Source organism: Leopardus geoffroyi, chromosome B2, assembly GCF_018350155.1.
Source record: "Leopardus geoffroyi isolate Oge1 chromosome B2, O.geoffroyi_Oge1_pat1.0, whole genome shotgun sequence".
NCBI lineage: Eukaryota > Metazoa > Chordata > Mammalia > Carnivora > Felidae > Leopardus > Leopardus geoffroyi.
The window spans coordinates 109,272,947-109,295,979 of record NC_059332.1 but is presented as its reverse complement, the minus strand read 5'-3'; the positions used below and the strand labels follow the sequence as shown (position 1 = coordinate 109,295,979).

Below are 23,033 nucleotides of genomic sequence, written 5' to 3'. Positions count from 1 at the left end.
TCCTAATAGTATAGATCAAAACTGGAATACTACCTACATCGTATGTAGAAAAACACTTTTTTTATGCAGTTTTTTTTTTCATGTTTATTTTTGGGAGAGAGGGAGAGACAGAGTGTGAGTGGGGTAGGAGGAGCGGAGAGAAGGGGAGACACAGAGTCTGAGGCAGCTCCAGGGTCTGAACTGTCAGCACAGAGCCTGACTGCAAGGCTTGAAATCATGAACCACAAGATCATGGCCTGAACTGAGGTTGGACGCTCAACTGACTGAGCCACCCAGGTACCCCAGAAATAAGCTTTTTAAGAGAAAAAAAGAAGAAGAATGAGATGAAATATAATGGCAACTATATTTTAATAAAAGAATGAAAATTACCTAATTAACAAGTTGAGTAGACCAGATTGCCTTCGTTGCTAGTCTGATAAATTCAGTAAGATTTAGGATTACCATTCCTCCTCCAGTCAACTAAAAACATAACCCCATAGGAAAACCTGTGACAGTACTTTGAAAATATTATGATGCTACATGAAATATAATGCAGCATAATGATGGATATTGTTATGATATTAAATGCTTTTTGTATTATGTCTTGCACATACAGTCTATATTTTTTGTGATGAATTATCAACTACTAATTTAGGCCTATGTCAGATCAGACATTTTCTTCGTCTTTTTTCTTACTCTTTCTAACCTGTAATTAAGATATATTTTTGCAGATAAAGGTAAATAGTTTATTTGACATTCTGCTGAGGAGACTGGGAGTATGAGATTATGGTTTCCTTTCAATGCAGCAAATCTTGAGCTGCAGCTGTTGAGATACTTAGTTTAAAAATCAGAATAAATATTTTCTTTTGAATAATAAAACTTCTTATTTTCATGTACCTGTTACTTCATGTTTGAAACAAACATCTGTGGCAACCAGGGGAGACAGATCACCTGCTAGTTTAGGTACAGGTGATAAGGGAAAACTAAGTCCCCATTTTTTAAAAACATGACCCATTTCTTTTATGGTAAATGATTATCACATATTTAAAAAAAAGAAAAGTGGTATGATAATTCCACAATGAGGAATAATCTGTATAAAATATGGATGTCATGTGTTAAAAGCCCATTTAGTTCAAATAGAATAAAAATGTGTAATGAATTTAGATACTCCCAAATTTAGAGATATACAGAAAACTAATACAGAGAATTTAAGTATCTTTGTTCTCCAAGATGGCTCCAAAGTTTTCCCTTGTTTATTATAATAAGAGTAAACTGAAAGGACTATGTTAAACTACATGGAAGAAGATAAAGAGATGTGGAAAGCAAGTATTACACAAATAAGGTTTAGGATAATACAAAGGTGACTATCTGAATTAAGCCTAGGAATCTATTGGTAGTTAGTTTATGAAATCTTCCATTTATTTTGTTTCTTTTGTACAATCTGTTAAAATAATCTGTATAAAGTGGGCATTCACAATTACATCTAGGAAAGAATTACTAAAAGTTTCTGTGTAAATAGCAGGTTTTCTCTGTATTTATACTGAAATTATATTTTTCCTCCCTTTGAAACTGAGGTTCTTTTTATGTTGTCCATAATAGTCTTATAATCAATATAATATTTCTATATAATAATCTTTTGAGGAAAATGATATAATATCTTCGAGAATGAAAAGATTATGCTCACCATAACAAAGAATTTCAGAGTTCAGATATGGAATATTGTCAGCTGTGATTGGTGAACATTAAACTTGATTTTTTTTTCTCTTTTCCTCGATGGTAGTAAGGAATTAGTTTAAAATAGATTTTTTAACTTTCTCTTCCAATTTTTCATTGTCTGTAAATCATAGTCTGAAGGAGCAAAGAGAAGAAGAGCATAAACTCATTAGACACACCAAACCTTTCTTTGGAAATCAAAACAGTAGTTTATTATGGGAACTTCATAGCTAAATGTGTAATTAATGTACTGGAACTAAATTATGGTATTTTAATTTCTCTAAAAATAATATTGTAGGGTTAGAAATATATAAAAACATTCTATATAAAAATGTGCATTAAGGGAATTTTATATTTAGTGTATAGAATATAAACCTGGATTCCTCATGGGGAAGTAGGATATTTTTTTTCTCATTTAACCCTAAGAAGTAAATATTCATTTCATTATAGGAGACTGGATTGTACCCAGAAAGGAGCCAGAATCTCATAAGAAGATGTAATGAGGATTTTAAAAATCTATATACTTGAAAACACTTTAATATTGTGATTAGGGTTCTTGCAAGTGAATCATTTTATACATGCCCATACATTTACTTTTTTTTTTAATGTTTATTTTTGAGAGAGACAGACAGACAGACACTGGGTGTGAGTGGGAGAGGGGCAGAGAGAGACACACACCCACAGACTCCAAAGCAGGCTCTGAGCTGTCAGCATAGAGTCCAATGCGGGGCTTGCACTCAGAAACTGCCCAATTATGGCCTGAGCTGAACTCAGGCACTTAACTAACTGAGCCACCTAGGCACCTCTATACATTCTCATATACTTAATTAAGGTTTATTAAGTTTTTTTTTTCTGGTCAAGGTATTTTATTTTTCATAAAAATATAATTGTACAGTGCTCTTCAGAGAAAGAAAAATTCCCTCACTGCCCCCAAAGATCATGTAATTTTGTAATAATCTTCCTCTTTTTAAAAACTATGTAATTGATAATATGCACATGCTTTCTTATGAAATATTGAGTTCTAATACAGACTTTATATCAAATTAGGAACTATAATTGCTCATATTTTAGTGAAACTAATATGCTTAGAAGATTTTACTCACTGACACTTTCAATTATATCAACATTTACATACATATATGTAAATATACTCAATTTTTTTTATATACAACGAATGCATCTGTTTTTTTCTTTTGAGAGAGAGCGTGTGTGTGTGTGTGTGTGTGTGTGTGTGTGTGCGTGCATACACGGGGGAGGGGCAGAGGGAGAGGAAAAGAGAGACTCTCAAGCAGACCCCATGCTCAGTACAGAGCCCAACATGGGGCTCTGTCCACAGCTCTGGGATGATGATCTGAGCTGAAATCTAGAGTTGGCTGCTCAACTGACTGAACCAACTAGGCACCCCAGAATGCATCCATTTTAAGAATAGTTTGAATTTTGACATACTTTTGCACACATAATCACCACCATAATCAAATATGTAACATTTTCATGACCCTGCAAAAGTTCCCTTTGTACCTTGCAGTCATCTCTCTACGCCCAGTCTCAGGCAACTACTGATTTTCCCCCACTACTGTAGATTAGGATTTCTCTTCCTCAGCACTCTTAATATTTGGGGGTGGGTAACTGCTTGTTACCAGAGGGTGTGGTCCTATGCATTGTAGGATTTTTAGCAGCATCCCTGTCTACCCACTAGATGCCAGTAGAACTGTCTCTGTATTCCCCACTGTACAATCAGTGACAATCAGAAATGTCTCTAAAGACTGCTGAAATACCTCCCTGAGAACAAAACGTAGTCCATTTGAGAAGAGCTGCCAAGGATTAGTTTTCCTATAACTAGTGGTTCATACAAATAGAATTATATAGGATACTTTTGCGCCTAATTTTTTTCAGCATAGTAGTTTTGAGATTCATCCAGTTTGTTACATGTACCATATGCTGTCTGTTTTTACTAAGTGGAATTCCAGTACTGGTAAACTACAATTGGTTTAAATTGTAGCAAAGCTTTTGATTTTGTTCATATTTTCTTTAAATACTTAAAAATAGCTACTTTAAAATCTTTGCTAATCATATCACTTTAGTTCTTTCATCTATTAGTTGATTTAGCTACTGGTTTGAGCCACATTTTTCCCTTTTCTCATGTTAGTGATTTTTTTTTTTATTGGATATGAGACATTATTGATATCACACTGTTGAATGCGGGATTTTGGTTTTCTTTAAACATTTTTTGGAGTGCTGTCAAGTTACAGATCAGTTTGATCTTTTCAAGGCTTTGATTTTTTGATTAGGGTGAGTGTAGAATTGCCTTTATTGCTAACTTAATACTATTACTAACTACCTGGTAGTTAAGGACTCTTCACCCTGGAACTTGGACATCTGGTAGCAACCATGTATGCTCTGGGAATTGTTCATTTTACAAGTTTCCAACTGTTTTTTGCCCAACTTTGTGGGGTTTCACTCTTCATTTGCAGAGCTGAGTATTTTGCAATCAGCTTGACAAAGATTTACACAGATCTCTCTAGTTTTTGGCTCTGCTCTTTTCAGTACTATAATCTGTAAATTTTAGTCTCCTCAGTCTGTCTCTGCAATTTGACTTCTGTCTCTTCAACTTTGGAAGACTTCCATGGCATCCCCCTTGCTGCATAGTGATCTTGGAATTGCCTTCAAGAAGAAAGCCCAGGTGTAAAGCTGACCACATTTTGTTTGTTTGTTTGTTTAAATTTAAAAAAATGTATAAAGCTCACCACATTAGTTTCCCTTTTCTCCAGCAAAACAGTCCTCTACAGCCTATTGGCCAATGTTTGAAAACAGTTGTTTATTGTATTTTATTTTTCATGTTGTTTACAGCAGGACAGCAGGTCTATTCCCTATACCTATTCCCTATACCCTATACCTATTCCCTATACCTATACCCTATTCCCTATACCTATATCATGACCAGAGACAAAACTCTGGGTTTAATTCTTTTGTGTTATTATAAACATAGAAATTTTTGGACAACACCAGATTCATATTTGCTCTACTTACATAATCACTAATTTAGAGTTATTGTACTCCTTATACTACCGTTCCTATGATTTATTTCCTCTTGCCTCATTCTCCATGTCCAAGAGCCTTTGCTTATGTAACACCTTTGGCCTCTCTCTGGACTTCCCACTTTACTCTGCACAAAAGTAGGAAGAGTGGTAGGCGAACTTGGGAGAGGGTTGGAAAATCTTGAATTATCCTTCTTGTGTAGGCTGTACGTTCAAGTTAGCCTGTCTTTAGGTTGTATTGACACCTTTTAATTAGGGGAGGCCTTTGGTTGTCAATCATTGTCTGTGACTGAATAGGTTAGTTCATTGTGAGGGAGACATTTGGAAGGCCTTGTGGCAGCACACCCAGGTAATGGTGCCTATGTTAGCTGTTTTGGTCCTAACAGATTTCTTTTTTTTCTAATTTTTTTTAATGTTTCTTTATTTTTAATATGAAATTTATTGTCAAATTGGTTTCCATACAACACCCAGTGCTCATTCCAACAGGCGCCCTCTTCAATAACCATTACCCACCCTCCCCTCTGACAGCCCAAATTCCAATTTCCAGGTAAACTGGACCCTTTAGCCCTTCCTCTGACTGGTAGATCCATAGGCATACCACATCTGCTGCTTCAGCACTGTTTACAGTTATGGTGCCTTGTGCTTTTTTTCTTAGAATGAGATGATGAAAAGCGAAACAGAATAGCAAATGTGAAGGAATGGACAGAGGGAGGGAAGAGGGAAAGAATTATATAGGATTGTTAAATAGCAGGTAATTTATGAAAGAGCTATGTGGGCATCTTCTACTTGAAGGAGATAGTAGTTAGAAGACAGATTACACAAGGATGGAAAAGACCTAGAAGAGGAAAGAGAGATGAAAAACTGCATTTGTCTTTGCAGTCATGTGCCACTAGTGATTCCTATTAGACTCTAGGTAGTTTGTTCTTGGGAAATAAGTTATGTAGATATTCTAAATGGAAACTACAAAAACTTATTTTAATGCTGTGTTGCATTAAGTATTTTACCTAAGTCATGTTAAGATATATTTAACATTATAACGTTGTTATTAGTAACATAATTTTCAACAAAATTGTCAGCTTTGGTATTTCTTGAGTTTAGGTTAAAGGTTTTAGAGTTTTTATTTGAAATAATCATTTTTACTTTGATTTAATCACTTTAATTTTTCTCTAGTTATTGTTTCTGATTGAGGCTATTTATGAAATGTTACAGGATTATTTTAGTCTTAATATTCAAAGAGAATATTTATACTAAGTATCTGAATTACACATTCTTTGAACAAACAGTTCTTTCTAGCTCATGTGTATATTTGTGTGAGTATGCATATCTTTGGTATGTTTACTTGTATACTCATATGTTTGTATAAAAGAATATGTAGCTTTGATATGCAAAGGCTTTTTTTGTGACCTACATGTCAAATAAGGACATATTTACATAAATTATGATTTATATATTTAATTATATTATTTTAGATTTCATAACCATGGGAGCTGTGTGATATATATATCTGCTTTTTTAGGACTAAATAAAACCAATTTAGATCATAGGAATGATATGTCTTAATTGCAGTATTATATACACACACACACACACACACACACACACACACATATATATACAGGCATACAAACATATGGTTTATGTCATGTGGTATTCATGAAGGCAAGTGACTTTGTCTTGATTGTTGTAGCCAAGATACATACATATCTTGTATGTAGGAGCTCCATACATATTTATTGAATATATTTTTACAAATATTGAATGAAAAAAATAGAACAGTTTGGTATGGTAGAATGATTAAGTTTTTAAAGCTATAAGAATAAGGACCTGTTTTATTATTATTTTATTTTATTTTATTTTATTTTTTATTATTTTATTTTATTTTATTTTATTTATTTATTTTATTTATTATTTTTTTTTGAAAAGAAGAGTTGATTGAAACGATCTCTGGTATTAGATTGACCACTGTTATTTCCCGGTGGGATTTATCACCCCAAATAGAGCTTAGGCAGATGTACTTGTGCTGGTAGTGTTCCCAGACACATCTTTGGGCAGGAGCAGTCAGGCCTTTGACCCTTTATTTTCAAAAGGTGTTTTTTTCCTTTTTGATCCCAAAAATCTCTTTCAAAGAAAGTTAAAAGGTATGAGTTCATGTGACTACCTATTCCCCCATGATCTTCTAGAAAATAACATTTTTGCTTCTTTTTTCGTTCCCTTGAATCTTTGCCTACATATATGTGGGAAGATATTATATATGTTTGTTTGAATAAATATTTGTATATCCTTTTCTTAGGGACGCCAAAGTCCTTATTTAATATATTATTAATAGATGTTTTGTAATGCTAAATCTCATAAAAATGAAATTAAAGTGGAAGATGGAAAAATCTCATGGGAATAAAACTAAATTTAACATGGAAAAGTAAAATTAGATAAAAGTTCCCATGTATTCATGAAATTGCTTAGAAAGAAGTTATATTTTGGCGTCATCCATTTTCAGTATAATTATTTTTTTTGCAAGAAGTGGAAATAAATGATTGACTAGAAATTTTTCTATGCTTATGTTTTCTTTTTGCTTTTAAAGGAATTAATAAAATTTTATATCAATGTGCATGATATAAGAGTATAATGTTCATGTCCATATATGTAATGAAATCTTACATTTATTACATCTGTTATTTGATGTCTATTCAAATACTCAGTAATAAGTCACTTTCATATAAGAAAAAGAATATTCAAGGGGCGCCTGGGTGGCGCAGTCGGTTGGGCGTCCAACTTCAGCCAGGTCACGATCTCGCGGTCCGTGAGTTCGAGCCCCGCGTCGGGCTCTGGGCTGATGGCTCAGAGCCTGGAGCCTGTTTCCGATTCTGTGTCTCCCTCTCTCTCTGCCCCTCCCCCATTCATGCTCTATCTCTCTCTGTCCCAAAAATAAATAAACGTTGAAAAAAAAAAAAAATTAAAAAAAAAAAAAAAAAAAAGAAAAAGAATATTCAAGCATTATGGTTGTAAGTCAGTCCATTTTGTGAGCTTTTAAATTTTTTCTGGGCATTTAATAAGTATAAATAGCAATTGATCGTATAAGATGTAATTACAGAAAATGTTTTCTTTTGAAAGCCATATACTATACTTTTTCTGGAATTTGTAACTATTTACATATTTAACATTAATACTTATTTTTCAGTGTTTCTCATCATAATATAGCTATGTTTCTTATTAGACAATGATCTTGGCAAACTTTTATTATGCTTCAAAATGTCTGATAAACAAACTGAGTGGATAGAAAACTGCCGAAAACAGTTTTGCAAAATGATGAAGGCTAAACCTGATATAATCAGTGGAAGTGGTGAGTACGTTGTTAATTTTTGTGGGGTTTTTTTTGTATGAAATTATATTAATGGAAGTTGTGTTTCCTGTGGATTAGTACTGGCATGTCTAGAATACATAATACTCATTCCAGAAGTCCATTAACTTCTGAGAAACTTATGATCCTTGAAAACAAAAATTAAAATCTGAGATGCAAGGAAGCTGGAGGCCAGAAAGAACATGGAGGAAGATGCCCACCGACCCTTACTCCCTAATACCAGTAAAATTGTAGGCAGCACATAAACTATCAAAAAAAATTAAAATCTGAGAGACAACAAAACTTTTTTTTAAACTAAGAGGTCTTGGTAAGCAAAATTGAATACTGATCTGACTTTACCTAGGTAATAATTTGCTTGGTTTCACCAGCTTTCCCCTGAATTTACCATACTGCTACATTTTTGGAAACTTGATTGACTTTTTTATTGATACATATTTTAAAACTCTGCCACATCCAGCCAAATAAATGTAGTTACTCTTAAGGAAATTGGAATTTTATTTTGAGGTGATGGCTATGTTTCCTAAACTAGCAAATAATTTGTTTTATATTCACATAGTTACTTGTGCATTTGTTTTCTAAAAATCATTTTTAAATGAACATTATTTTGAATAAAAGTCTAAGGAAAAGGTTCTAATGTAAACATATGATAGATTTTTTTTGTAAACTATAATTTAAAATTGTCCACTTTATTAGCCATGCTTTATGGTTTTCATATTTGTATCATTTGTTATAAAATTAAAAGTGGGAAAAATATATTTTGTTATTGGAGAAATTACATTTTCAGAGACAAGTGGTATATATTTGTGGGCACCTCAGAGGTGAATTCTCTGAATTTTCTTTTTGCCTAGTATATCCTAGAAAGAGTGATTAAGAAGGCCATCAAGTCATAGGATCAAAAGGCGGGGTCAATAAAAGCATACTCTCTTTAACCAAAAGGAGCAGGAGAGGGGTAGCCTATCAAGATACTTTTTATAGAAAGTGACCACTTTAATCCAACCATAGAATCCACCATAGAGAATCCTGCTAGCAAGACTTGGGCATAGCCTGGACTTCCGTCCTTACCTGGCAGTAATGGGGCACCCTTGCTGCTCCTTGCTAGGATTGTATCAGAGGAGACTCAGGTAGAAAGTTCAGGATTTTTACCATCACTCAGTAGTAACAGGGCCACCACCCCTCCTTCCCTCCCTTCCACACGTTTTTTTGTCTCACACATGCAAATTTAAAATTAGAAAGTATCAACAAAGAAATAAAATCCAAAAGGACATTTTAGAAATGAAAATACTGTAACCAAAATAAAAAGCTAAATGGATTGGTCAACAATAAATTGGAAAGGACAGACGGAAGGATTGGTAAACTTGAAGGTATTAACAGAGAGGAAATAGACTGAAAAACAGAAAAAAAATTAAGAGTCCTAGAGACTTATGGAACCATAACAAAAGATCTAACATGTTATTGGAGACCTGGAAAGAGGTTAGGACTACAAATGTATTTGAAGAAATATAGTTAAAAACTTTCCAAATTTTCAAGAAACCTAAACTTGTGGATTCAAGAACCACAACCAGGGTAAACCCAAAGAAACTCACACCAAGACACAATATAGTCAAACTTTTAAAAACTAAAGACAAGGGGCACCTGGGTGGCTCAGTCGTCTGACTTCGGCTCAGGTCATGATCTTGTGGTCCGTGAGTTCGAGCCCCATGTCGGGGTCTGTGCTGACAGCCTGGAGCCTGTTTTGGATTTTGTGTCTCCCTCTCTATCTGCCCCTCCCCCTTTCAATCTCTGTCTCTCTCTGTCTCAAAAATAAACGTTAAAATAAATTTAAAAAATAAAAACTAAAGACAAAAAAAATCTTGAAAGCAGAGAAGGGAAGAAACATCTTTTTTAAAAATTTTTTCAATGTTTGTTTATTTTTGAAAGATAGAGACAGAGCATGAGCAGGGGAGGGGCAGAGAGAGAGAGGGAGACACAAAATCCGAAGCAAGTTCCAGGCTCTGAGCCGTCAGCACAGAGCTGGACACGGGGCTCGAACTCATGAATGATGAAATCATGACCTGAGATGAAATCGGACACTTAACCAACTGAGCCACCCAGGCACCCCAGAAGAAACATCTTACCTACAGGGGAAAATCAATACTGTTGATTTCTCACCAGAAAAGATGGAGGACAGAGGAAGTAGTGTGACATTCAAGCACTGAAAATAGTCTTCAGGAATAGAAAATCAAGACATTTTCAGATGAAGAATTTGTCAAAGCAGACCTATTCTAAATGAAGGGATAAAGGAAGTTATCTCTGTACTGTCCTCACAACTTTCTGAATCTATAATTATATAAAGTAAATTTTCTTTAAAAATATAGAGGAAAGAATGAATATAAGCTACTTGAGAACATTGAAAAGGCAAGTACCACGTGTAGATTAGTTTTTAGTATTATTCCATGACTATAGCCTATCTCTCAAAATATTTGGAAGTGCCTAGTGCTGTTCATAAGGGTTGCTGGGCAAAATGAATATACTGTATTGGAACCAGTAGAAATCCAGAACCTTCTTCAGATAGTTTGGTAATGCCATTTTTGCATATGATGTCTAGAATTACTTTATCTAAAAGCTCTCAATGTATGGATCTAATAGCATAATTTTGCATTTCAAGATCAGTACTTCCCAGAAAATAGTGTGCTTTGCAAACACCTGCAATTAGTCTGGTGGCTATTAAGTTTCAAATCATATTGTGTTTACCTCCCTCACAGATGTGATAAAGAATTTTCCCAGTTCATGGAGTTTGTTTAGGTGTCTGTCTGATGGCTAACCGTGATTTGGGGCATAGGATTCAAAGAATTGTTTAGCAGTATGCTGTGACTTTTCTCATTAATTCAAACATTTTACTTGTGTGCATAACACATAGCAAACATATGGTTGTGCTAAAATGAGAACGATTATAATTTTAAATGGATATTTCCACTTTAAAACTAACTTTTTATATAACTTTTGCTACTCATGTGTATCTCACCTCTTATTTGTATCATTGAATTCAGAATGATTGTTTCTAAAATTCATCAAGATACTCTTAAAAAATTATAATCTCAAGAGACAATATTAAGTGACATAAACACATGGAGGTTGAAAGCTCTCACCTAAGGGCTATTATTTATGTATAGATTCATAGCTTAAAAACTTTGAAAGATTTTTCTGTGAGAGAATTTATCCTTATGCCTGTGAAGATAGAACCCTTAAACAACTATAAGTTCAAATAATTGTCAATACTGGTGCCCTTTCTGATCCTCAACAATTACATTCTCATACTTTTTAATACTTAGTTTAATTTGAAATAATATGAATAGAATTCAGTAAATTTTGTTTTTACCTTAAGCCATTAAAATATTGTGATACATGACTTATCAGAGCTACAGTTATTGGAAAGCACATGTTGTTATTCCTATTTGATTTACATTTTTCACATGTTGAACACTAATTTTCTTTGTGACTTATGTGCTTAAAATGTACTTGGATATGAAAAAGAGACTATTTGATTAATATAAATCAGAGTCAATATCCTGAATGTAATACATAGTTTAAAAGGTGACTTGGGGCACCTGGGTGGCTCAGTTGGTTGAGCAACTGACTTCGGCTCTGGTCATTATCTCACAGCTCGTGAGTTCGAGCCCCATGTCAGGGCTCTGTGCTGACAGCTCGTAGCCTGGAGCATGCCTCAGATTCTGTGTCTCCCTCTCTTTCTGCCCCTAACCCACTTACATTCTGTCTCTGTCTCTCTCAAAAATATATAAACATTAAAAAAAATTTTTTTAAAGGCGACTTAAACTTGCTTGCTAAATATACATGTATAAGCGTGTAAGTTGCTTTAAAGATACATTTCTTTCCAGCAAAATAATTCTGGATTCTATAGTAAGTATAACTCAACTGGTTATATACATTTTGAGGATAATAAATTCAAACACAGTGGCATATCTTATGTGTCATTGTCAGAGAAAAGCTTACTTTTTTTTTTTTTTTTTGCTCAGTTCTGTACTGTTCCACTAATAGAAAGGCATTTCTTCCTATTTTTTTTTAAATTTTTTTTAACGTTTTATTTATTTTTGAGACAGAGACAGAGCATGAACGGGGGAGGGTCAGAGAGAGGGAGACACAGAATCTGAAACAGGCTCCAGGCTCTGAGCTGTCAGCACAGAGCCCGACACGGGGCTCGAACTCACGGACCGCGAGATATGACCTGAGCTGAAGTCGGCTGCTCAACCGACTGAGCCACCCAGGTGCCCCTCTTCCTATTTTTTTAAATATGAACTTTATTTTTTAGAGCAACTTTAGATCCGCAGCAAAATTCAACAGAAAGTACAGAATTCCCATATACATTCTATGCCTGCATATATGCACAACTTTCCCCACTATAAATATCTCACATCAGAGTGATACCCCTGTTAAAATCAATGAACCTACATTGACACATCATTGTCTCCCAAAGTACATAGTTTATATTAGGGTTCATTCCTAGTGTTTGTACATCCTATGAATTTTTTTTAGGGTTTATTTTTTGAGAGAGAGAAAGCGCACGCATGTGAGTTGGGGTGGGGGGGACAGAAGATCTGAAGTGGGCTCTGTACTGAAAGCAATGAACCTAATGCGAGGCTCAAACTCATGAACCATGAGATCATGACCTGAGTCGAAGTCAGATGCTTAAACAGCTGAGCCACCCAGGTGCCATGTGCATTTTATGAATTTTAACAAATGTATAATGGGGGAGATTTATCATACAGAAGAGTATCATTGCCCTAAAATTCCTGTTTTCTGCCAGTGCATCTTACCCTTTGCCCAGTTGCTGGCAAGCTTACTTTTGATCCAGTTGTCTTGAACATATATAAAGTTGCAAAGTGTCTAAAACACCTAACATGTCCTGGTTTTGAAAGAGGAGAACTGTCCCTTGACTGTGGTCTTGGAGTTCAGATAATTTTTTTTTGTATGTGTGAATAATGATAAGATATTATAGCCTAATTAGTGATGATTTTCTTTCTGTATCGAAATCATTTAGCAAGTTCTGAAGTAATCCATAGAGAATCTAAAGATAACATGATTCTTTTCCAGTTTTACATTGAATAGGTTCTCAGTGAAGCAATTAAAATTTAATTTACATTGGAAACATTGTTATGAATATTAAAGTGGTATGTGTTTTGAATTGGACCCCCTTAAGAGTGTAACTGTGAAGAAGTTCAGATGACTTTTATCTACTAGTCTGTGACTTTAGAAATGCATTATCATGTATATTCTTAACCTTTAATATCCTAATTATTCTCTTGTTTATTACAGCTTTACCAGAATTGCTTGAAAAATTTGTGCTTCATCTCTCTGAAAGCCCATCTGAATGTTACTTCCCCTCAGTGGAATATACAGGTACATTTTAAACATCTTGAATTTTGAAAAGTACTTAATTATCTAAAAAATAGATAATATTTCATAGAGCTAATTAGATTAAAAATATGCACAAACTTGCATCTTAAAAATCTCTCACTTGGTGTTATGGATAATCTAGATATCTTTCAGTCTTTTCTGTGCAAATGTGTGAGTTTTCTTATAACTTTCTAACTCCTTTCTGAGCTCTTTTTTTTCCTATCTACCCATCAAAAGTTGTTTTCCTTTAAGGCAGTGTCTTCTCTTCTGATTCTATTCACTGTCCTCTAGTGATCTCATTTGTTTGTACGATTTTACCTACTTTATATATTGATAACTTCTGATTCACATCCTCCATTCAAAGATCAACTCTAAGCTTCATTGTGGTATTCCCAGCTGCTTGATAGGTAAATATCACCTAGAGGTGCTATGGAAGCCCTCAAACTTGAAATGTCCAACAGGGCCCTCACCTCATCAGACCTTGTTGATATGTACTCTTTTTCTACATTGTCTATTTTGGTGGGCAGTACTACTGTCCATCTAAACCAGAAACTGAGTAAATCCACATTTTATGTGGATTTAAGCCCACATTTTCTTCCCAATTACCAAACCATGTTAATTCTGTGTTCTTAATAGATCTCAAGTGTATCTACTTAATTGATTTCTTTGTTCAGGCCACCATTACTTCTTGCCTCGAGTATTACAACAGCCTCTTTTCCTGGTGTTGCTGATTAGAATCTGATTTCTCTTCAAAGGTATTCTTTGTGCTGCTCTCAGAGTGATCTTTGAAGTGCGAATCTGAACCATTCATTCCTGTATTCCCTGGAAGATCACCATTGACCATTGCATAAAGTCTAAGCTTCTTATCATAAAACCTAAGGCCTTATGTTATCCTTCCCTTTTCTTCCTCTCCAGCATCATGTCTTTCTCTCCTTGCCTTTTATTTATTTTTCAGGAACCCTAAACTATTAGTATGGCCAACTTCTCCTTCCCCCACCCAAATACACATTCGTTTATTAAATGGATATCGTTCTCTAGTATTTAGTAGAATTTTTCTAAGCATTTAAGCACAGCAGGAAGCAAAAGAAGGAGAAAATCTTGCCTTCTGGTGGGAGCACAGACAATAAAGAAATAAATGTTTCAGTATATCAAATAGTATGATAGCGAATGAGAAATACACAGCAGAGAAGAGGGCTACAGAGTGCTATTTGGGCACGAAGGTTACATTATTAAATCATGTTCAGACTAGCAGAAGTTGGGAGCAAGATAAGTAGATATTTTCAGGGGAGGAGAATTCCAGCTAGTGACCAGGAAGGAGACATGAGTGTCTGAACACAAGTACAAGAGAAGCATTGTAGGTATTGAAGGCAGACAGGGAAGGATGATAGAGGGCTTTTGAAAGTCACTGGTAGCATCTTGAACATAGGAACACATGCTCAGATTTACACATAAATCACTATGGTGGCTGTGTTGATAAAAGACTGAAGGGAGGACAAAGGACTAAAGCAGGAAGATGGATTAGGAAGCTATTGAGAAGATGCAGGTGAAAAATGGTAATGGTCTGGATGAGGATGTCAGTGGGAGAAAGAAATATTTGGATCCTGGGTATATTTTGATTAGAGAGCCAACAGAATTGAGTAACAGATTGACTATGGAATGTAAGAAAAAGGAAGGAATTAAAGACTCTAAGTTATTGATCCAAACCACTGGAAGGATGAGATTATCATACACTGAGATGGGGGAGAAATAGGTTTGAGAGAGGGGGTGAAGAGCTTGATTTTATGTTATGTTTTGAATGCTTGTTATACATTTAAATAGATAATGCTTTTTTACACTGGATTGGATATTTGAATCTAGCATTTAGGGGAAAAATGTGAACTGGAAATATAAATTGCTAAATCATCAGCTTCATATACAAAGCCAATATGCATCTCTGTCATATCTTTCTCACATTCTGACTTAATGTCTAATTCTTCATGTGACAGTAAACTCCTATAGGGTAGTTTCCATATCTTATCTATCATATCCTCTGCAACGAGAATGGCAGTATTAAGAAATATTTGACAAATAAAAGAATGGCTAAAAGAATGAAGGAGGGGGGCTTCATAAATTATGTCAATCAGTTTGTCTTAATTTTAGTAGGCAATAGATTAAATCCTTTGAGATTTCTGAGCAGAAGCCTTACTTGATTCATCTGTACTTTAGGAAGATTATTTTAGTGACTGTGTAAAGGATGAAGTAGAGTGAAATCTGCCAAAGGTGAATATCCAGAATGGGAGGGTTGGTAAACAAAGAGATAGTGAACATAGCAGAGATGTAGCAAAGACTCATGATTAATAGATAATCAAGAGATATTGCTCCTCTTCCTCATTACGGTGGCATGACTCCTCTGTTTGCTGGAGAAATTATCATTTAAATATTTATTCAAGTTAGACACTATACATCATATTTACTTAAAAATATTTGCTTCCAGTCTGGGCCAGCCTATCCCTCTGACTCTATTACCACTATCAAAGACCTCCCGTGCATTCATGTCACTGAACCTTTGTTCTGCCTCTTCCTCCTGAATGAGCTTTCCTCTCCCCATGACACCCATAGGATAATGTCCAACTCAACTGTAAAGTTGCAGCTACAATGTTCCCTTCCCTCTTACTAAGTAGATGTTCCTCCTCTGTGCTCATTATTATATTCACTTTAAACTACTATTTTGATATTTGTTGTATGTGGCTAGTTTCAATTATCCCATTAGGTCTCAAACTCCTTTGTATCTTTAATATAGTATTTGATATATTTTTATTAAAATAAATACATATACTGTAACATATCTGTATTCACACAAATACATCTGTATAACAATTCTAAATATATTGGGAATTGCATATACACATATGAACATATACCTAATTATTTACACAGTAACCTTTAATGCAGGTTTGGCAAAGGGGTGAAATAGAACATAAGAAAATGAGAACAAAGAAATGAGAGGAAAATATAAGGTAGTATTAAACAGAAATTTAGGTAGATGAAGGGAATTGATACATATTGAGCACCTCTTATGAGCTAAGTAGTATGCTGAGGTACTTGATGTGTGTTCTTTATTCAACCCTATGAATAACTACACTTTGCAGTAGGCATAATCATCACATTTAAAATCAGGCAATTGAAGTACAGAGGAAAGAAAACAAATTGTGAAGAGAATTTTGCAGAAGACCATTTGTGAAGAAAATGATAACTTTATGAATAAGCCTGGAAATGTATGTGAAAACATACAGGGATTAATGGTCATGTCTGTGACTAAGAGAGGAAGCAAGAAATGGTAATTATGGAGATTTGCGTGCCCATTCCCTAGTCTTCAGTATAATCTCCAATTTCTGCAGCTATCCTTGGCACATTGTTGGGTCACATTTTCTGTAGATATGTTTTATAAATCATCTAATACTTAACAAGACTAATTGCTCAATATGTATACATTCATTGCCCTGTATTAAATTTCTCAATTATGCTGAGGGAGATTTCAGATGTTGGTTTTTTTGGATGTATGATCAAGGCAGATAAACTCCAAATGTGAATTTAGATTCTTTAAAGGCTCCTGCTGAACAGCTGTCCACTGGAGTTTTAGAGTACAGCCAAAAATAAGGTAGCTTCTTATTTATTGATTGTACAGTATATATTATGATAGGGTAAGCTTATTGCTAATATCATTTTCTTCCCATAGCTTTAGATATCCTTACCCTTCATCATTTATTGTTTTGGCTAGTGAATCAATGGTTTCCTATTATAAAATTTCACTCTATTTACTTTAAATAAATAAAAACCATGTTTTGATATAAAAGATGTTTCAAAGCAAATGCTGGATAGATATATTCATTGTTTTTTTTCATGTTTCTTGAAATGAGAAATTGATTGTCTTTTTAAAAATGACAGCTTGCTTAAACCCTAAGGTAGCTGAAATTAGAATAACACAATCATCCATCTGTTGTTAGTTCCCTCAGGATTTCAATTCATTATAAAATTTGCAAATCTGGAAAAATCAGATTAGTTTAGCCGTTTATCCCCTTAAAGAAAAAGGAATGAACAAATTTCTGCACAATTGCAGTTTGTACATCTATATAGGTATCTTTCCAAATCTTAAGTGATGTCAATTTTTTCTTGGTTTAATTCCCTGGAATGAGTTGGGGATTTTTTTTCCTACTGTAATTGCTTCTTTAAATGAGAAATATTCCTTTAAAGGTAGTAATTATTTTTAATGTTAGGACTTTACTCTTTATGCTTTTAATCAAAAAGTTGGAAAGAAATCAGAAAATATTGCATTGTTTCACCTTTTGACTATTAAAATTCTTTTAACCTTAATATATATAGTTAAACACATTTTCTACTTTCTTTGGACATTCAGCAAATATGCTCTTTTCTATCTTACATTTAGGGAGCATGTTTGTGAGTACACTTGATAATTGCAAGGAAATATATAACATGGATTACATTGTCCTCAAAAGAGGGGAAATAGTAATACAATCATGAATTAAGTAAATTGCAGCATTTAGTTAGAGAAAATAAAGAAAACTGATATTTTCCAGCTCACTATTTTATTTCAGGCAATGTGCCTTTAATTATGGTATTTAAATTGGGTTATTATCAAATGAGGGGTTTTGTTTTAAGTGCCACAGGTTTTCAGTGGAAAGAGTGATCAGAGTTGACTAGTGCCATCATGGAGGATAAGAGGAAGAAGTGATAATGGAGCAGAAAGAGTGGCATCAGTGTGGCCTGCTGGGCTATTACAGCTGAAAAAACTAGAAAGGGAGACTTGCTGGAAAGGGTCATTGCATAGAGACCTGGAAAGAAAATTCCTTTTTTTCCCCCAAATAATGCTGATTATACCAATTAGGAGACTGAGGCTCACAATAGCTTGGCCACAAGAAGTTGAATTTTATGTCAGTAAGAATTGAATAAAATGGATAGTTACAACCACATGTTAAAAGAGAAGCAACAGAGTCTGCAGACTGTCTCTGGGGAAGGAAGGAGGTAGGAGAGAGTATACCGATACTGTATTTGTTATAAAGTCAAAGAACTCCGACTCCTTTGGATGGTGAGAGTTCTTTGACTTTATAACAAATACAGTAGGGCTTTCAGAAGAATCCGTAAACAACAAAGTGGTAACTGCTTCTCTAACCATGGAAATGTACTCCAGTGGAGAAGTTCTTTACTCTTCTAAAAATTAATTTTTTCCACAACATTAGCCAAGTGCCAGGCGGAATAGATTTCATATCTTCGACTACTGCTCTGTGTGCTAGCTTGCAAACCAAAAACAGAACATAATTCATTACCAGAGTGAGCAATTTCAGTCAATATTAAGCCAATTTTTCCAACTCTTTTTGTTCTGAGACCATTGTATTTACAATTACAATTAAATTTACAATTAAATTGATTGGTTATTTCAAATAGTTAATACTGTGACTGAATTGACATTAAGTAGGGTAACTATGATGCTACAGGTGTCATTGGTTGATATTTTATCAGCAACATGTTTTTCATAGTGACTCCAGGGAGTAGGAACTATATCGTCCATTGGTTACTTAATTTCAATATACAGAAAATATTTTTAAATCCATATCCATTTCCATCTCTACCTTGCTCCATTTGATATGAAGTATAATTTCTTGTTCATTCATTTATTCATTTTTCTACTCATTCACTCAGTGTTTATTAAGCACCTATTATGTATCTCACACATAGATGCGCATGTTTCAATAAGTCATTGGTTACCAGTGATACATCAGAATCCCCTGAAGACATATATTTTTATCATTGAATTTTATTTTACCCCATCAATTTTGTTTTATTTCTGAGGATTTTAATTATTGCTTTATAAATTGTATTTAGTCCAGGTTGCATATAACAAAAGATTATTTCAATGAACTTTTGTAGTACCAAGATCCATTTCTGTTTGTCAAGTTGTCATCTATCAAACAAATTTAAAATTGAAGTGGCTCTGTAAATAAAATATTTAGTAAATAGTTAACTATTTTCTGACTTCTTTATTCCTGTTTTGAAACTTTATTTTTTTCAATGGGGTTTTATTTACACTAATGTCACCTATGTGTATTTAATATTACTGTTTTCGTTTATTGGTTTTTTTTTTTAATGTTTATGTATCTTGAGAGAGAGAGAGCCAGAGAGCATGCACACAAATGTGCGAGTAGGGGGTGAGGCAGAGAGAGAGAGAGGGGAGAGAGAATATCCCAAGCAGGCTCCATGGTTAGGATGGAGCTGATGTAGGTCCTGAGCTCACGAACCATGAGATCATGACCTGAGCCAAAATCAAGATTCAGACGCTTAACTGATTGAACCACCGAGGCGCTCTATTATTAGTGTTTTCTTAGAATGGGTATTTGATGTTTGTTTTGGTATGTTTAATACCCTCCCCCATATTCTCATTTAAAAGCCTCTTTGATTATTTAACTCCTACATTCTTAAAAATGAAATTTGTGTGGTGGACTATTCCTGTCCAATTTTAACTGTAGCTAAACTTCACCTTTTTTCCTTTAAATGTTGATCTCAAGTTCAGTGCACAAGGAATAAGCTGTAGCGATCTTTAAAAATACAAATGACTGGACATTCACTCAGCAATCTCCTTCAGTAGTCTGGAGTGGAGTCTGTTTATCTTTACTTTTAAAAGGCTTAGAGAAATTTGATGAACAGCCATAATTGGGAACAATTATCTGTTGAAATGTGCAGAATTCAGTTTTTACTCAATATACAGCATCATAAACTTTTAGAAAAGGCATAGATTGGGGAAATTATTTACACAATCCCAGAAGAGGTAAAAGGACTCCTCAGGAGACAGCTAGATCACTCTGGAAGTACTCTTTCCTTATATGGGGAAGAACTAAGAACCCGAAACTCATATAACATGGAGTATCATAGTTCTTTTGGGTAACTCACTCACCTTGATCCTTAACTATTCCATTCTTCACTGATACAGATGTCAGCATCTTCTGCTAGAAGTTACCCTGATGTACAGAATTCGATAGCATCAGGAATGCTCCTTATTAGTACCCTTAGCTCACTGTACACTCCTCCTACTATTAAGATATTTAGCTGTATTATACTTTTCAAAAGAGAAACATTAGTATTATAAGCACATGGATCTATATGTAGATGAAGATAAATATTTCTCATGTTTAGTCCAATTTTATATGTACTAGAATTCTAAGCATTATTGTCTAAGTAAAAATTGTTCTGGTAATAGTTTATAAAAATCAATGTTTTATATAAGTACAGATAAGTGGAATTCATAGAGAGAAGTATGTTCAATGTTACGAAAAATTCCCAAACCATTTTCCAGAATAGTTGTACCATTTTACACTCTAACCAACAGTGTATGACAGTTCCAATTGCTCTTTATTCTTACCAACACTCGGTATTTTCAGTCTTAAATTTTAGCTATTTTAGGAGGTATGCAGTAGTATCTCCATGTGGTTTTAATTTACATTTTCCTCATGATTAATGGTGTTGGATACATCTCTTCTTTTGAGATGTCTATCCAAGTATTTTGTTTCCTATCCACCTCAACATTTTTATATGGGTTTCATGACTTCTTATGTTTGAGTTATAGGTGGTGGTTATAGATTATGGATATGATCCTTTATCTAATTTATACTGCAGGTATTTTCTTCCATTGTGTAGCCTGTTTAGTTATTTCCTTAATGGTGTCTTTTGATGAATGAAAGTCCACCTTTAAGAAGCAGAAAGAGAAATCAAGGAATTGATCCAATGGACAACTGCAGCAAAACCCATAAGATACCTAGGAGTAAACCCAACCAAAGAAGTGAAAGATCTGTACTCTGAAAACTATAGAACACTTATGAAAGAAACTGAAGATGACACAGAAATGGAAAAACATTCCATGCTCATGGATTGGAAGAACAAACATTGCTAAAATATCTATACTGCCCAGAGCAATCCACACATTTAATGGAATCCCTACCAATAAGACCAGCATTTTTCACAGAGCTAGAATAAACAATCCTAAAATTTGTATGGAACCACAAAGACCCTGAATAGCCAAAGCAGTCTTGAAAAACAAATGCAAAGCTGGGGGCATCAGACTTCAAACTGTATTACAAAGCTGTAGTCATCAAGATAGTATGGTACTCACACAAAAACAGACACATAGATCAATGTAACAGAATAGAAAGCCCAGAAATGGACCCAAAACTATATGGGCAGCTAATTTTTGACAAAGTGGGATATAATATCCAATGGGAAAAAGACAGTTACTTCATCAAATGGCTTTGGGACAACTGGAGAGCAACATGCAGAAGAATGAAACTGGACCACTTTCTTTCACCATATACAATAATAAATACAAAATTGATGAAGACCTAAATGTGAGATAGGAAACCATCAAAATCATAGAGGAGAACACAGGCAGCGACTTTTTACTAGACATGTCTCTAGAGGCAAGGGAAACAAAAGCAAATGCAAACTATTAGAACTTCATCAAGATAAAAAGCTTCTGCACAGCGAAGGAACAACCACCAAACTAAAAGGCAACCTACAGAATGGGAGAAGATATTTGCAAATGAGATATGTGATAAAGGGCTAGTATTCAAAATCTATAAAGAATATATCAAACTCAGCACCCCCCAAAAAAATATTTCAGTTAAGAAATGGGCAGAAGACATGAACATTTTTCCAAAGAAAACATCCAGATGGCTAACAGACACATGAAAAGATGCTCAATATCACTGATCATCAGGGAAATCCGTATCAACCATGATGAGATACCACTTTGCATCTGTCAGAATGGTTAAAATTAATAACTTGGGGGAAACAACAGATGCAAACCATAAGAGACTTAACTATAGAGAACAAACAGAGTGGATGGAGGGGAGATAGGTGGAGAATAAGTTAAATGGGTATTCGGTATTAAGGAGGGTACTTGTGTTGAGCACTGTGTGTTCTGTGTAAGTGATGAATCACTAAGTTTTACTCCTGAAGCCAATATTACACTATATATTAACTAACAAGAATTTAAATAAAAATTTGAAAAATAAAGTCAAATTTTGATGAAGTCCAACTTACCAATTTTTCTTCTGTGAGCAGTGCTTTCAGGGTTCTGTTCAGAAAATCTTTGTTTACATTAAGGCCATAAAGATAGTCTTCTATACTTCATAGGTTAAAACTTTATAGTTTTAACTGCAGGTTTATAATCTGTTTTGAGTTATTCATTATATGGTATGCGGTAAGAGTTTACACTTTTTTCCCCCTGATATCTAGTTCCCACACAATTAATTGAAAAGCTTTTTACCTCGTTGAATTATTTTGTACATTCTGTCAAGACTTAATTAAGTGTATAAGTAGGACTATACAATTTGCTTGTTCCTATTCTTAGGGGAAAGGATGGATTTGATAGATTTTTGAATGTTAAACTAACTTTGCATTTTTCAGATGAACTCTTCTTAATCATGGTACTTTATTCTTTTAATATATTGCTGAATTTGGCTAATATTTTTTAAATATTTTTTTCTATTTATATTCATGCGCAATATTAGTCATTAGTT

General features: G+C 34.2%; 1 protein-coding gene and 1 long non-coding RNA gene across 5 annotated transcripts in view; one reads left to right on the top strand and one right to left on the bottom strand.

Annotated features, from left to right (window-relative positions):
- Positions 1-23,033, top strand: part of TBC1D32 (TBC1 domain family member 32) — a 201,480-nt gene that overhangs the window by 144,423 nt on the left and 34,024 nt on the right. For all 4 annotated transcript variants that reach the window (XM_045499429.1, XM_045499431.1, XM_045499432.1 and 1 more), the window contains 2 exons: positions 7,939-8,064; positions 13,390-13,473. In XM_045499429.1, coding sequence (XP_045355385.1) covers positions 7,939-8,064; positions 13,390-13,473 — 210 coding nt within the window. The remainder of the gene's footprint in view (positions 1-7,938; positions 8,065-13,389; positions 13,474-23,033) is intronic.
- On the bottom strand, positions 3,803-5,316 carry LOC123608948. The gene is made up of 2 exons (XR_006717532.1): positions 4,619-5,316; positions 3,803-4,565 (listed from the first exon to the last, which is right to left on the bottom strand). It is a non-coding gene; the product is annotated as an uncharacterized LOC123608948 (long non-coding RNA).